The 15,000-nt window shown below is 37.2% G+C and overlaps 2 protein-coding genes across 2 annotated transcripts in view; one reads left to right on the top strand and one right to left on the bottom strand.

Moving 5' to 3' along the window:
* The window catches only part of LOC125042615 (SUMO-activating enzyme subunit 2-like), a 14,260-nt gene extending 6,891 nt beyond the window's left edge, over window positions 1-7,369 (top strand). Inside the window, exons 4-13 of the mRNA XM_047638373.1 lie at window positions 791-924; window positions 2,468-2,639; window positions 2,957-3,071; window positions 4,091-4,200; window positions 4,791-4,920; window positions 5,201-5,313; window positions 5,763-6,038; window positions 6,348-6,430; window positions 6,568-6,689; window positions 7,064-7,369. Coding sequence (XP_047494329.1) covers window positions 791-924; window positions 2,468-2,639; window positions 2,957-3,071; window positions 4,091-4,200; window positions 4,791-4,920; window positions 5,201-5,313; window positions 5,763-6,038; window positions 6,348-6,430; window positions 6,568-6,689; window positions 7,064-7,212 — 1,404 coding nt within the window. The 3' untranslated portion in view covers window positions 7,213-7,369. The remainder of the gene's footprint in view (window positions 1-790; window positions 925-2,467; window positions 2,640-2,956; window positions 3,072-4,090; window positions 4,201-4,790; window positions 4,921-5,200; window positions 5,314-5,762; window positions 6,039-6,347; window positions 6,431-6,567; window positions 6,690-7,063) is intronic.
* A 1,056-nt stretch (window positions 7,370-8,425) lies between these two features.
* LOC125042616 (histone H1.2-like) lies at window positions 8,426-13,733 on the bottom strand. The gene is made up of 5 exons (XM_047638375.1): window positions 13,447-13,733; window positions 10,354-10,553; window positions 9,666-10,179; window positions 9,339-9,472; window positions 8,426-9,013 (listed from the first exon to the last, which is right to left on the bottom strand). The coding sequence occupies exons 2-5, from the start codon at window positions 10,522-10,524 to the stop codon at window positions 8,600-8,602; spliced, it is 1,233 nt and encodes a 410-aa protein (XP_047494331.1). The 5' UTR covers window positions 10,525-10,553; window positions 13,447-13,733; the 3' UTR covers window positions 8,426-8,599.
* Window positions 13,734-15,000: the final 1,267 nt, after the last annotated feature.

The raw sequence follows: 15,000 nt of genomic DNA, 5'->3' as shown, positions 1-15,000 counted from the left end.
TATATAACTAATTATGAACAATAGCAGAAGGTTAGATGTACTTCTACTCATGGTGTTTACTATATGGAAATCCTAACCCCTTCAATCTGTGAAAAAAAATTGGTATGATGGGTGGGTAACGTGAACATGCTGTCATGGAAAAATTTGGCATTGGAGTGACATGAACCTGCCATCATGATGGTTTCGGCTGAAGGTTGGAGTGATGGGAAAGACTCCCCACAAATGCACAAACCTCTTGGATGGAGATTAGACTCATTGGGCATTTAGAAAAGGGCTTTTGCATTATTTCCACCAATGAATGTGAATGTGGAATGAGTTCATTAGCCATGACTGGAAGAGCACTATGCTTAGCATCCTATTGCAGGCTGTCATGACTGGTGGCACAGATTGTGTTAGATAATTGAATATTATAAAAGAAAAAAAAAGAAAAATTTATGGACTACCTAGAGACATGATCTGGAGTTTGTGCAAGGAAAACAGTCTATTATCATTTGTCCAAACTAAATCAACTGACAAATATAGACATTGAAAAATGGCAAAACCAAGATGCTTCTCTATGAAGAGAAAATATCTATGCAAAGGGAAGTCACCACACACATGCATTTGTGTGCACCCAGCCTACAAACCATGCACCTGTCAGAGTGGCCACTCATGTAAACCTATTACCCATATTTTGTTCCATATGATTTCCGTGAAGGAACTAGATCCAAGGGGTTGATTAATCTAGATGTTATAGTCCAGTAGAATTTTATAGTTTAGCAAATAACCAGAGTTTATGATTGTCTTACAGGTTATCAAGAAGGGAGTGACTGAATGTTATGAATGCCAGCCAAAGCCAGCACAAAAGACATTCCCAGGATGCACCATCAGAAACACTCCTTCAGAGCCTATTCACTGCATAGTGTGGGCAAAACATCTCTTTAAGTGAGTACTGTACTGACCTTTTAAAATCTCTGTCTTGGAAGGAATCAATGTGTTGTTATACAATTCCTTTATACTGATATTTTGGTACACAGACAAGGGTTTGAAAATATACATATGTACAATTGGGGCAAATGAAAGGTCAGTGTCATATTCAGCATGGGTGCTTACAGGTGTCTCTTGCACCTGGTAACACTTACACGAGATTGCCAGGAATCACAGCTGTCAGCATACAAAAATTCCACAGTATTACATTTGTTCAGCAAGTGGACCTTGCATGAATCAGCATAAAAATCTTGTCTCCAATATTTATGACAAATAGTAATAGCATTTTTATAATTATTAGGAATTCTTACAATCCCTTGACTTGAAATCTTTTGATACCTACATTTTCTGCATAATTATTTTTTAATTATCTCTATACTGAAAAAAAAATTGTATTATTCTAATGTACCAACATTGGTGATGAAAATCATTGTGTTAACCCCTTGCCGACGGGTACGACGTGTAGACGCGTGCTATGCCCACTGTGAGTACTTGTTTGATTGTTTTTAAACATAGATGGCTACACTTGTCCTAAGTCACCAATGAGCCAGTTACGAGTACTGCCTGTCTCACCTGCTCACCCTCTTCTTTGATTTACAAAATATTTTACGTTATCTTATTTTGCCATTACTAATGTTAAAAAAACATTTTAATAATTATAATGTTTATAATAAAAATAACACCATCGATATTCATAACACTAGTAAAGATACCTTTTTCCTGCCAATTCAAATCAGGTAGAGTCACAAGGTCTACTAATTGATTCCTTTGTGGCTAAGCACTAACAGAGCCATCTATGGGCAGACATTTCACAAAAAAATATAGAAAATAGGTACAGCATTTTCCCCATTTTTTGTTCATTTTCCTCAGCGGCATTGGGTTAAAACGGAAGTTTCCAGCATAACTTACTTTCACTTGCCAAGTATGAGTTCTCTCAGTGTATTATCATGTATATTATTTATGATATTGTAAGTGTTGATACTGTCTATCACTGTTAATATTTCAATATGAAAATGTTTATTATGTTATTTGGTCATATCCTCATTACTGTTATCATTGTATATTATTTTAGTGAGTTTCTGGTAGTCAAACTGTTGTAACTTTAAAAGATAAATCAAATAATGGCATGAAAAATCAGCCAGTGATGCTTTTAGGAAAAGTATATATGAAGTGTTATGGTTTAGACTATCAGACAATAAAGCAGTCCATATTTAATGCAGTTAAGACATCACACAACATGTATAATATAATGTTAGAGATTGTGACTTCCCGATTTGATTGTTATTATTTTGGTGATTGCTTTTATTATTTTGATTATCATCATCATTTTTATCATGATGGTAGCTGTTGCCGTTATCTTGAATGATTAGCCTGTACATATTGGCTTGAGAGAGAAAAATAACGAGATAGCAAAACTAAACTGGCCATGATGAGTGTAAATCAGAAGATTACTGGAAAAAATTAAAGGTTCTTTTGTAAAGATAAATATTGTAACCAACAGCCAGCTGTTTGGTGAGGCAGATCCAGATGAAGATGTGTCACCAGACTCCGCTGACCCAGAGCAAGTGGGAGACGCAGGGAAGTCGGCCATGGAAGCAGACGCCAACGATGCTGGCAATGTTTCCAGAGTCTCCACCAGGGCATGGGCATCCTCACACAATTATGATGCAAAGGTATGTGCTATTTTTTAGCCTAGGGCTTTATTTCTTACAAGTATTGATTCAAAATGCTATACTATTAATATTCTTGCAGAAGCTGGCTTTTATGAAATTCCGAAAGGTGTCTAGAAGGCTCATTCTAGAATGGAATAATGAGAAAAGAATAGTAAATTAAGTAGCTTTCTATTTATTCATTATATTTTTTTCTTTGAAGAATTCAAAGCATTTTGATTCTTTTGTGTTGCATTTTATTTGTACACACATTATTGTGTGTTTTTGTTCAAGGTTCAGTGTGTGTAGACCAGTTTGAAACTGTAATTGTTTCCTTACAGAAACTCTTTGGAAAACTTTTTGATGATGATATCAAGTACCTGCTCTCTATGGACAAATTATGGGAAAAACGAAGACGGCCGACACCACTGAATTGGGAAAATATGCCTGAAGCAGGTGATTATGATGTTCAAGATTAACACAATACCAACAGGAGTTTCATGTATCAAATTGGACTGTTTGTTGAATATCATGGGTAGTCATTAATTGGAGGGAAAAGTCAGAAGTACATGTTATGTAATTTTCCAACTCTTTATGAGCAGGGCAGAGCAGCATATATGATTGCATAGTGAGCAAGGTTATACAGTGACTTTAGCCTAATTTTTAGTTGTTTTAGCTTCTGAGTCACTGCAGTAAGAGCCAGACAAACAAGTAACTTTAATGTGCACAACTTAGAACAGTCTCGAAATGCTCTGCGAGACTACAATATGCATGCTATATAGAAAGGAGTCCAATAATTCCATGTTATTAATATACATACCACCCAGTGACAGGGGTTAATTAGAAAGGGAAAAACAATCTCATAGTCTCAAGTAGTATCATAAGATGATATCCCAATTTGGTTATGATCCATAAAACAACTAATTTATTTCAAAGTATAGGTTGTACATAAAGAATACTTTTATAAATTATTTTGTAAAATGCCATCAGACAAGGAATACAATTACTCTTGCTTCATTTAAACTTACTGTGTAAGGAGCATGTCTATGTTATTAACCTATTCATGCTAGGTACCATCTAATCACATCATGGCAAAAATATCACTGGCACCAGATGATGCCTAATGCATCATTGCTGCAATTCTTGGGGGCCTAGCTCTGAGCTAGATAATAGGCGAGGCACTGAGAAGTGTATGCTGACACCCAAGCTTCACCAAACTGTAGTCAAAATTTAACCTATCATGAATTGGATAATAATCCATGTCACTTGTAGATTTTACTCTCCAACTCTTTGCTGTAAGGTGGCCTCTTTCTCTAATTTCTCTTGGCCACAGTGTCCTTGAGGGATCTAATGTTTTTCCAGATATTTGCAAAAATGATTATTACTATTTGTAAATTGCCCAAATACTGCACAGGGAATTTCTATGAATTGCTCCAGTTAATATAAATATATTGACTTGTTATCTTGTGATCCAGATGTTATTGAAGACGGGGAAGGTTTGATTCAGGACCAACGCCCATGGACCATAACTCAGTGTCGAGACATAATGGGCTCCGCAGTTGCAAGCCTTCACAAACGTCTTGCGGTAAGGTTTTAATATGTTGAACATTGCTCAACTTCAATTTGCAATAATGTTTGACAAGGTACAAGCACAATAAGATAGGACGTGGTAATATCTTGACTACTTTGATTTTAACTCGCTTGGTCTGGGTGGCAAGAATACATGCCGTGTTCTCTGTAATATTAGTCTGTTAATTGTCTTGACATGCAGATGATTTCAAATGCTTAGTCACCAAGGAATCAATTATTAGTCCTAACAATCTTACCTGTTTACCATTTTCTTTGATTTCTGGAAAGCTGATTTTTTAATTCACTGTCTATATTGTTATTAGTATTTCAGTAACATTTTGATAATTATAATATCAATAATAATAATTAGTAACAATATTGATAGTATTAGGAAGAAAAACACCTGCCAATCCAAGTATGGGGAAGTCAGGCATGGTCACTAAGGCCTACTGACTCCTTGGTGGCTGAGCACATGTGTAGCCATCTGTATGCAAAAATTCACAAAAAACTACTGTGGAGAGTACATTAACCTTCAGCGATTGGGTTAAAGTGGGTGTGCTATACTTCATTCAGAAATAGAAATTGATGAACCTTCCTTCCATACAGGGACTTCCTGAAGGTGATGACTTGGTTTGGGACAAGGACGATAAGGACAGTATGGACTTCGTTACAGCGTGTGCAAATATCAGGGCCCACATTTTTGGGATTCCACAAAAGACCAGATTTGATGTCAAATGTAAGTTGTTTTTACTGCATTTGGTTTGTTTGTTTCTTTCTGTAAAAAGGATAAAGTATTAGAATGCTAAAAATTGAACCTGCTTAACAGCAGTGCTGGAAAAATGACATAGGTGTTCTGATTTGAGTACCTATAATTCTTAGAATTTTCTCTTGCATAGTTAATTGTACATATGCAAAGAGGTAATATTACATATATGTCTTTTAATGTCTTATAACCAAAAAGGTCTCTAAGTCCACTTCTAGCTTTCTTCTATTCTAATGATCCTTACTTTCCTCAGCAATGGCTGGAAATATTATCCCTGCAATTGCCACCACAAATGCAATTATTGCAGGTCTAATTGTTTTAGAAGCCTTGAAGATCCTACAGGGAAGGTTTAAAGATTGTAAAACAGTAAGTACCCATATTATTATTATTATACCTTTTTATTTATTCATTGTTTTATCTATTATATATATATATATATATATATATATATATATATTTTTTTTTTTTTTTTTTTTTTATTATTTTTTTTTTCTTTTCTTTTTTTATTCTCCTCCTCGTTTTCTTCTTCTTCTTCTTTTCTTCTTTGTTCATAGTTGTATTAAGTGAATTTAGTTCTGCTTAAAGATAAATTCTCTTCCATATTGTTATATTTGCAGATCAAATGTTCCTCTGGATAATGCTTCCTTTCCCACTTTTAGAGCAGAGTGGTCCCTCTAATGGCATTTTTATATAAGAAGTAGTGAAGTTATTGATGCATAATAAACCTTTTTTGTTACACATTTTGGTGTTTTGATTTTAATTCAAAATGCTCTGTAAAAGGCTTTGCCCTTTATTATCATATTTTTCCCCCATAGGTTTACCTAAACAGAAGACCAAATCCCAAGAAGCGCCTCCTGGTACCTTGTGTTTTAGATAAGCCCAATCCTAAGTGCTACGTCTGTTCTGAGAAACCAGAAGTTTCGGTCCGACTGAATGTAGAAAAGATCACAGTCAAAGTGTTGGAAGACAGGATACTGAAGTCAGCTCTCAACATGATTGCACCTGATGTTGAGATCTGTGATGGCAAGGGTACAATCCTCATTTCATCAGAGGAGGGAGAAACAGAGGCAAATAACGATAAGCTATTAAAGGTAGGTTGTATCCCTAAAGCTTAATGAAGTTTCTTAAACAGCTGATAGCCATGTACTTACAAATAATATATATTTATATATTGTGTGTGGTACATGATATCAAAAAGGTTGCACAATGAAAATGTAATCCTTTATTTAATGTAATTAACCCCTTGGTGACGGGTGTAGAAAACTAAAAAAAAACCAACATCATCAAGCCGAATCACGCCAAATTTCGAGCGGTTTGTTTTCATGTCTATAAGTGACCCGTCGGGAAGGGGTTAACCATTACTAATATTCTATGACTGATATATGAAATTTTCTCTTCAGGACTTTGGCATTCAAGAGGGAACAAGATTGAACTGCGATGATTTTCTTCAAAATTATACACTTGTGGTTAATGTAATTCACAGGTCAGTAAGGATAAGCCAGATCCTAATCCACATGCTTTCAATGCTAATCTTTGCATATATGATAATTCCAGCATTATAAATATGAACCTAATGGTAGGTTGAGATACCCATATATACTTATTTTTTCTTCTTGATAGTGAGAAGTTAGACGATGGTGCGGAATTTGAGGTTATTGGTGATCCCGAGGAATTGAAAAAAGCCCAAGAGGAAAAGGCAAAAGAGGATGGAGAGACCTCGACTGCAGCAAATAATGTTCCAGGTAATGTAATTTGGTGTTACATAACTTTGGATATGCGTAAACTATCATGTGGCTGTCAGTGATTGTGGATTCATCTTGAATTGTAAACTTTGGTGTTGAAAGTTTTTTTTTTTTTTTTTTACATTTTAGAACAAATGTTTATAAATTTTTTAACTTCTTTAGATGTACATGTTTCCTTATCCATTTATAGAAAAAAAAAAAAAAAAAAAAAAAAATCCCTTCACATGAAGCAATATGTTATATAGTAACTAAGCTCTTGGAAGTGTGTAGAATTTTTTTTTTTAAGAATACTCTACTCTGGTTTTTCTCACTTTTTTGAAAACCCATCCATTCAAATTGAAAAATACTAAAATTCCATTCTTTTATAACTGCAGCATCTACCACAGCAGCATCAGATGATGAATTGGTGTGCCTGGATGATGATTATATCAAGAAGAGGAAGGCAGAGGATGAGTTACAGAATCCAACTAAGAAGATGCGACCTGGCCCAGTGGATGATGACGATGATTTGATAATATTGTAGATGACTCCATGAGGATGCATGTTGTTTATAATAAGCATTTCCTCTTCAATTACAAAGGTAGTTTACAGAAAGTGAGCCATTGTGTAATTTTATATTTGAATCTAGTGATAGCAAAGTACCTTTTGATTTTTGTATGTAATAATAATAATTAAGAAAAGAAACATTTTCATTAATACCTGTATAAAGAGTATTTAGGGCTGGCTTCTGCTTCCTACTTAACTTATGGAGAAAGCAAATTACAATCAAGAAGTCTTTCCTCCTGTATGATTGTCTTGAATTAACTTTGAGATCTAGCAGGTGTAAAGGCCTGGCCACACATGCAGGCATGATCAATGGGCACAAGATCAGGCAGAGAACCTCACAGGCAGACTAACTAATTAGTAAAAAAAGTATTTAATTATTGAAAATTTCCTGCCATATAAGGTCATTAGCAGTGTATTCAAAATATTAGGTAGGGCTTGGGGCACAGCCCCCAGGTAAGGAAGCTTTTTGGTTCAATAAGGCAGTCTTTGTGGATTTCCAGAACTGTTATTGTGGTAAAAAGTTCTAATTGTTAAGTAAACAGAAGAGTATGTGGCAGAACAGACCATGCAAAATTAGGGGAAGTAAGGGCTGAGGACCAAGGTATGGGCTACCCCCAACATTGGGCCTCCTGTGCTTGTGGATGCCATTAAAAATTCAATTTTACCAAATATTTTATGAAAAGGCATAGTTGAACTTAATTTTTTATACAAATTGCATGGTCACTTGGTTTACCAAAGCTTTTCAATAGAAAAAGTGACTATTCTGCAAGATTTATTGCCAGTTGATATACACGTCTGTCACCCCTTTTTTAATCGAGACAAGACCACACACTCATGTGTAGTCCTTGTGGTACTCAAAACAGTACTATACAAGTGGGGGGGGGGGGGGGGCAGATGGTAGCAGCACCTGGGCAAAGCTAAAGCTTTTCTAAGGCCATGGACTAGTTGCCAAACCCATCATGATTAATAGTTAGAGATGCAATTAAGGGTTAAACTTCCAAACTGGAAGCATGTTGGCACTCATGATCTCTGGCTCTACCCAGTATTCTCCAACTAGATTACACATCCATGATGGCAAAGGTTTAGTATCCTGCAAATATATTATTGCAAAAATTAGCATTAACCATTCATCATAAATTTTAGATTAACATTTCAAAATTCGCAACCCGAAATAGGTAATTAAAAAATGCTTTACTAAAAAGTTTTATTTTAAACTTTCTGGACAAGAAACTAGTCTTATCAAAGAATTTAATAAAGTTAATAATTCATTTTCTTCACCTAAATAAAACCTAGAAACTTGGGATATATTTTACAGATACAGTAAAACCAAAATGTACATTTTTATCTGTTGAAAAATTACCTAATTATGACCCCTTTTTGGACTTGGTCTTTACTTCCTTAGAGGGTTCTGAATTGGTCCTTTTGGCTGGTTTCTTGGTTCCTGTTGCACTAGTGGCTGCCCCTTTGCTCTTGGAGGAGGCCCCAAGCTCATTACTCTTGGTCTGTTTCAGCTTACTGGCTTTGGGGGGTACTTTGTTTTCTTTCTCGCTTGGCACCTTTTTCTTGGCATTTTGTGCCGCTTTATCTTTGGTCTTCCCTTTGGGTGTGGTCTTTTTAATGCCAGTTTTTGCTCCCTGTGTGTTTTCTTTTGCTTTCAGCTTTGCCTTTTCTTTATCAGGCTTTGCTGCACTTTCCTTTTTAGCCTTGGGATTTTTTTCTTCTTTGTCTGCTTTGGGTTTCTTCTCACCCTGGTTAAGTGTTTTGTATTCCCTGTTGAACTGAAAGGGGAATGTATGAAAGAATAAACTGGTTAACCAATGAATCATTGTTGCAACAGGGATACTGCTAGTTTATATTATGCAACATTAAAATTTCTGAATGAATCTATATCTACTTCAATACTTTACAACTTATTCTGATTATTCCCTACATGTACCCATTCAAGCAGCAAGGGGCCATTCCATAAGTATTAACATTTCTATCAAACTCATCATCCTGACATCTGCAAGGAATTTAATCTATACATGTGCATGCTGGTTATTGCAATTAACAAGTTACACAAATTTGGAAATTTACCAAGTAATTCAGGTTTGTAATTCTCACCTTAAACCTTCCATGTGCTCCTACCGATTCAGCACTGGTCTTCGTTCTTAGGATTGTTCCCTCCTCAATTGCCTTTTTTAGAGCAGATTTAAGAAAGTGTCCTTTTTTGGACCAGTCTCTATCTGGGTACTGTGCTGTAAAAGAAAAAGAAAAGTCAAACCACAAGTAAAACCCTCAGTCTACATTACCCTTGTGGAACTAAATGCACTGCACGAGTATTATTAATGCAGAGATTGAAAACTTAACCTGAAGCTATTGAGCCACTCCTGTCCCTTCAGCAAGCTATGCTACTAAGTACTTTCTGAAAACCAAGACTGGAACCCTTACCCATTAAGTACTTCTTGATGCCAGCATAGGAAATCCCTTTCCTCTCTGTGTTTGCCTTGACAGCCTCTAAAACAACTTTTGCAATACTGTCCACGGGTGGTTTGGCAACACTTTTTTTTGTGCCTGTCTTCACCGCTTGCTTTTTTGGCTGCACCTGTTTGGACTGAGGTTTGGGTTTGGACTTGGCTTTGGGCTTTACTTCTTCCTCTTCCTCCTCTTCCTCTTCTTCCTCCTCTACCTCTTCCTCTTCCTCTTCCTCTACCTCTTCTTCCTCCTCCTCTTCCTCCTCCTCTTCCTCTACCTCCTGGTTGTCCTCTTCCTCCTCTTCATTCTCTTCTGCATCATCCTCTTCATCCCCTTCAACTCCACCCTTGTCATTTAATACATCTTTTACCTCGCTTTCATCAATTTCTTCATCATCTTCATCATCATCCATATCTTCTTCTGCCTCGTCCTCTTCATCCTCTTCCTCGTTTCCATCGTCATCTGATCCCTCCTCGTCATTGCCTTTTGCCTTTAAATATTCAATGCACATAAATTCTGGGAAAGGTTAAAAAGGTTATTACATGTGCCCAAAGAACCAACACACAAGCAAATAAATTTAATTCCCCAATATCAAACTATATTTGATGAATGTATAAAAACAAATCACACGAGATTGTGTGAAAGGTGCCCAAACCATATATACCTTGGGATCATAATCATCATCTTCCTCATCCTCCAGGTCCTCCTCCAGGGTAAGCTTCTCGATGGTTTCCCCCTTCACCTCCGCAGCTTCTTCCTCAGACTTGTCAGAGTCTGCCTCTGCTTCATTTTTATGCTTTGCAGCTGCTTTGACAGGTTTCTTGCGGGGAGGCATGTTGCTGTTCTTTCCCACTGGTCTGCACTCTGGAAGAATTCCAATTCAGTCAAATTGTAAATTTGAGATCATTACACTAGTTTGCAGATACATGCCTTAAAAGTTTAGAGAATCTAATTGTTTGCTTTGTTATTTTATAGGGGCAAGGCAAAGAGGAGTTGAAAACTGTGGTGTATTGGCATGGCCTACTTGACACATTGGGGCTCGTTTGGTTGAAAAGAGTTAGGTAGGGGTAGGGTGGCGAGATTTGCTTTTCTGAAATCTTCAAATAAAGTGTACGAGTTGTATACAAGTACCGATTACAGTTACTTTTTTTTTTCCGGGGGGGGGGGGGGGGGTCGTCTACTCGGTGAATCCACTTATTCCACTATAAAACGGCTATATTTTATTAGTCAAGGGGCTTTTCTAGTTCGGCTTTACAGATGAGGTGTTATCTTGAGGCATTTCTAGGAATCCAAACCCATGCACTCGGGTTTTTTTTTTTTTTTTTTTCTCCCCCAAAACTCCACCCAATCCCCCCCTCCTCCTCCGATCCCCACGGGGGTTGTATCCCATTTTTAAAATTTCTGTCATTCTTTGACTTCTCAACTGGTTTAATTTATCATCAACTTTTTCCTTTTTATGTACATGGATTTCTCACCATTCTAGTGCACCCATTGTGTCGATATTTATCCTAGATTTTCGAAAGTAAATATAGCTCTGGGTAATTACGCTTGAGTTAATTAATATATTTGGTAATCACGGGAAAATATTCAAACTTTGGAATCAGCAGCAAACAAACACAATTCGGCCATCTTTTGGCTCTAGATAATGCCTTGCTACTCCTTTTCACGGCGGTTTAGTAACAAGTAGCCCTGTGCGGTTGATAAACTGCATATGGCTCTTCATTAACGGGCACTACAGTGCAATGAGAAAATGATTATAAAATATATACGTGGTTTACATTTGAAAGCATACTGGGCATTTGTTACCGAGAGGGACCCACCCTCAAGAGACCAAGTCCCAAAACCAAGGGATCATGCGAACCCAAAATCCAAACCTAACCTTTCCTACCTTCTATTTAGTCTCTAAACTGGGGGCTAGCCCCCCTTCCCCCTTATAAGCATTTCGCAATGTCGTGTTTTCTGACACTTATCGATAAATATGTGGCCGCTGTAGATGTACCTGTGTTGCCATTAACCATTTTTATGCTCTAAGATGGCAGTGTCCATTTCCCTCTATTTCTGTGCGGCGCTCTCGGTAACATTAACTTGGGACCTTGCATTTGAATGGAAATAAAAAACAGACCTGTTCGGCAATACTCAACCGGAACGTGAGCCAGGAATACATTATATACTTTTGATGCAACAGTGACATCTATTCCTACCATGTGCAGAGTATCTGAGGTTTAATTTTTTGGCAATTTTCTATAGTTCTATAACAATCTCCAACTCCGTCAATATTATTTTCAACAATTTTAAGTTGCCGTAACTAGGCGTGCTCTTCGGACACTGCTCACAGGAAAATGTAACAAGGCTATATCGAAAGAAACTCCACACGAATGCTTGAAATCTGCGTAGACAAAAAGCGTCAGATATGATGAAAATAGCGACTAATGCAGCGCTGAGCACAGTGCGATCGGGTGGAGGTCCAGGGGCGGAGCTCGCGGAGCTCCCGGCTTAGGAAAGCTTTTGGTTTACACGGCGATCTTTGTTGATTTCCCTCAAATTGCTAGAGTAACGGGGAATTCTGTCAATATGTAGAAGAGGGTAGTGGGTTACTTTCGAAACAATTTCGATATTTTTCTGCATGAAATCCACTGCTTTCAACGATTGTAGGCATTGTTCCTTGTGCAAATGAATCGTTGAGGGGAGATCATCTTCATCGACAATCTTGATTTGATTGTCCCGATAGCAGGGAAGGGCATGAAATATACCAGGGAAATTATGGTGTAAAACAGGACTCCCATGATTGTTAAACAAAGCGTCCTAACCCAACATCCAACTTAACCTAACACCGTGGTATATATTACCTAGCTCTGCCCCCTGGCCCCCCTGGTAATGTATACGCTTAGCCAAGGGGCTGCGCCCCCTGAACCCCCGTGGTAGTATATGCGTCTAGAATTCACCCTCGCAATGTAAAAGAGATGAGCGACTTGGCCAAAATTGGGGATCTTTTTTCTTTTACGTATAGCACCCTTGGGAAGCATTTGCACACACATTGCCATAGAAGAACTGTCTTGATTTGTATTGTTCTATCATTTCATGTAGGTTTTATTAACTAACTCTGCCACTGCCTTGTACTACATATTGTCCGTGACTTCTTATATAGCATAATAAAGTGTCAAATTACGATATATTCGCTGCACAACACCGCTCAGACAGTCCACAACACCATCAACACAGCCAAGATTCGTAATGTCGAACTTTCTACAAGTTGGCACGAAGTGTTAATAAACGGGGGTAAAAGGGGCTTCCCCCTGGTCCAATCAATAAATAGTAGGAAAGGTTTGGTTTGGATTTTGGGTTAGCACGATACCCTGTTCTTGGGATTCTTGCAGGTGCGTCGCTTTCGGTAACAAATACAAAAAAAGAGGCTTACGCACATGGAAGTATCGTAAGTTTTAATCCTTTGTCGACTCTCAAGATGGCAGAGGAAATGAAAAGTGGCCCAAGAGGGGTTTTGAGTCTGGCACCCACGCTTCAGGCTTGGCTGAAGGCAACACGATAAGAAAGGTTGGGGAAATCAGCTGCGGTCTAAACACCAGTTTTAGAGAAACGTTAGGAAAGGTATAATGTAAAATCATGATACGGAGTACTTCGCCAGAAAAGGAGCCCATGCTTTGGGTCGAGTAATTTTTCCTGCAACATTCCTTGCTCTAATGCAGCATAGCGCGCCGGAGAATTACACATGCAATAAAGCTTACTCCCAAGTCATACTTACATTACGAGTAAGACTAAGAGCGTCGTGCCTCTTTCAGCATTCACGAGCAGAGGCCTCCAAGTGCAGGTCGGCCGAGGAAAGAACTCCGAGCAGTCTTGAGCTGATCCCGGTGCTTGGTCAGCAGTTTCCGCCTTGCTCAGTAGGTGGGACCAGCGAAAACGATGCCACTACAAATGCGTTGACGGTAGTTGTGAGGGGGGTTCTTGGGCATTAAACGACGTTGGGCATGTTTACGGCTCGTGCCTTCCCTCGAGTTTGCTGAAAAGGACTAATTTAGGTGGGCAGGAAGATGCCAAGACATCGCATAAACTTGCTCATTCCCCTTTCCTTGGCTTCTCCTTACGAGCTGATGGATTAATTACAAAATAGCCACTACGGTCGTCGCTGCGTCTCCTTGTTCGGCGCAAACGAGGTCATATTCATTACGGTAGTTAAATGGCTTGTCACCTTGCAAAGTCAACAATTATATGAAATATATCAAGTAACCTGTTGGATATATTAAAAAAAGAAGAAAGTTATGTCCCTAATTACCATCCGCTTAATCAAAGTCTGTATTTAATGTATACCTTGAAATATAAAGTCTATCTTTTCTATCAAATTCAGTTTGAGGTTTCGTGTTGTAATACACCTTTCATTGCGCAACTTGAATTAAGCTCATTGCACTAAATCTCGAGGAACCTTTCTGTGTTGTAATTTTTACGTTGAGTTCGTGTTGCATTTCACTTTCTTAGCGACATTTTCATATTAGACATCAGTTAAGGTTCTCACGACCATATATCGATATATTTTATAAAAGTTTGATTATTGAATATTTACTTTCATTCCATGCTATGTTTTACTTCCACTGTTTGAACAAAATTTTTCACGGCCAAATATCGATATTTTGTTTATTGATTGATAATAGTTTCCCGCCATCGACAAAAATATATGCTGCAGATAATGTTATGTATGATTCTGAACTCCACCCTATATCTGTCTGTCTCTTTGAAGTATGCTTTTTGAGTAACTAGATTTATAGGTTAAAATAATACAAGTTTAAAATATGGCTTATATATATTTTTTTTTTTTTAACAGAGATATGGAAACATTTGCTGTAACTATAATTCTAATTTTAAGAAAATATATCGTCTATATGGCATACAGCTAAGTGATGCAGAGAACATCTGTTTTTATACTGACAATTTGTTTTCTTCCTTGCTATTCAACCGTTACTTAGTTTTGACAAATATTTAGTCCGTAGGTTTTTGAGAATCACATATTTGATTTATATATGCATATCGGTGTATACAAACATACATATATACATATCTATATATCTATATCTATATCTGTATCTATATATACACACACACATACATACCGTGTGTATGTGTATAAATATGTGATATATGTATAAATATATATATACATATATAATACAGTGTATGTATATATATACATAGATAATACAGTGTATGTATATATATACATATATAATACAGTGTATGTATATATATACATATATGCATGTGTATATACATTATTTATGTGCATACATATATATACACATACATA

This window comes from Penaeus chinensis, chromosome 32 (assembly GCF_019202785.1).
Source record: "Penaeus chinensis breed Huanghai No. 1 chromosome 32, ASM1920278v2, whole genome shotgun sequence".
Taxonomy (NCBI): Eukaryota; Metazoa; Arthropoda; class Malacostraca; order Decapoda; family Penaeidae; genus Penaeus; species Penaeus chinensis.
The sequence above is the reverse complement of the archived record's forward strand: the minus strand, read 5'-3'. Positions and strand labels throughout refer to the sequence as shown.

Coding starts and splice junctions, on each gene's coding strand:
- LOC125042616 (XM_047638375.1), bottom strand. CDS start 10,524: ATGCCTCCCCGCAAGAAACCTGTCAAAGCAGCTGCAAAGCATAAAAAT. Junction 9,473..9,665: donor CATCAAGAAGTACTTAATGG/GTAAGGGTTCCA, acceptor TTTCTTTTACAG/CACAGTACCCAGATAGAGAC. Junction 9,014..9,338: donor GAGCACATGGAAGGTTTAAG/GTGAGAATTACA, acceptor TTCCCCTTTCAG/TTCAACAGGGAATACAAAAC.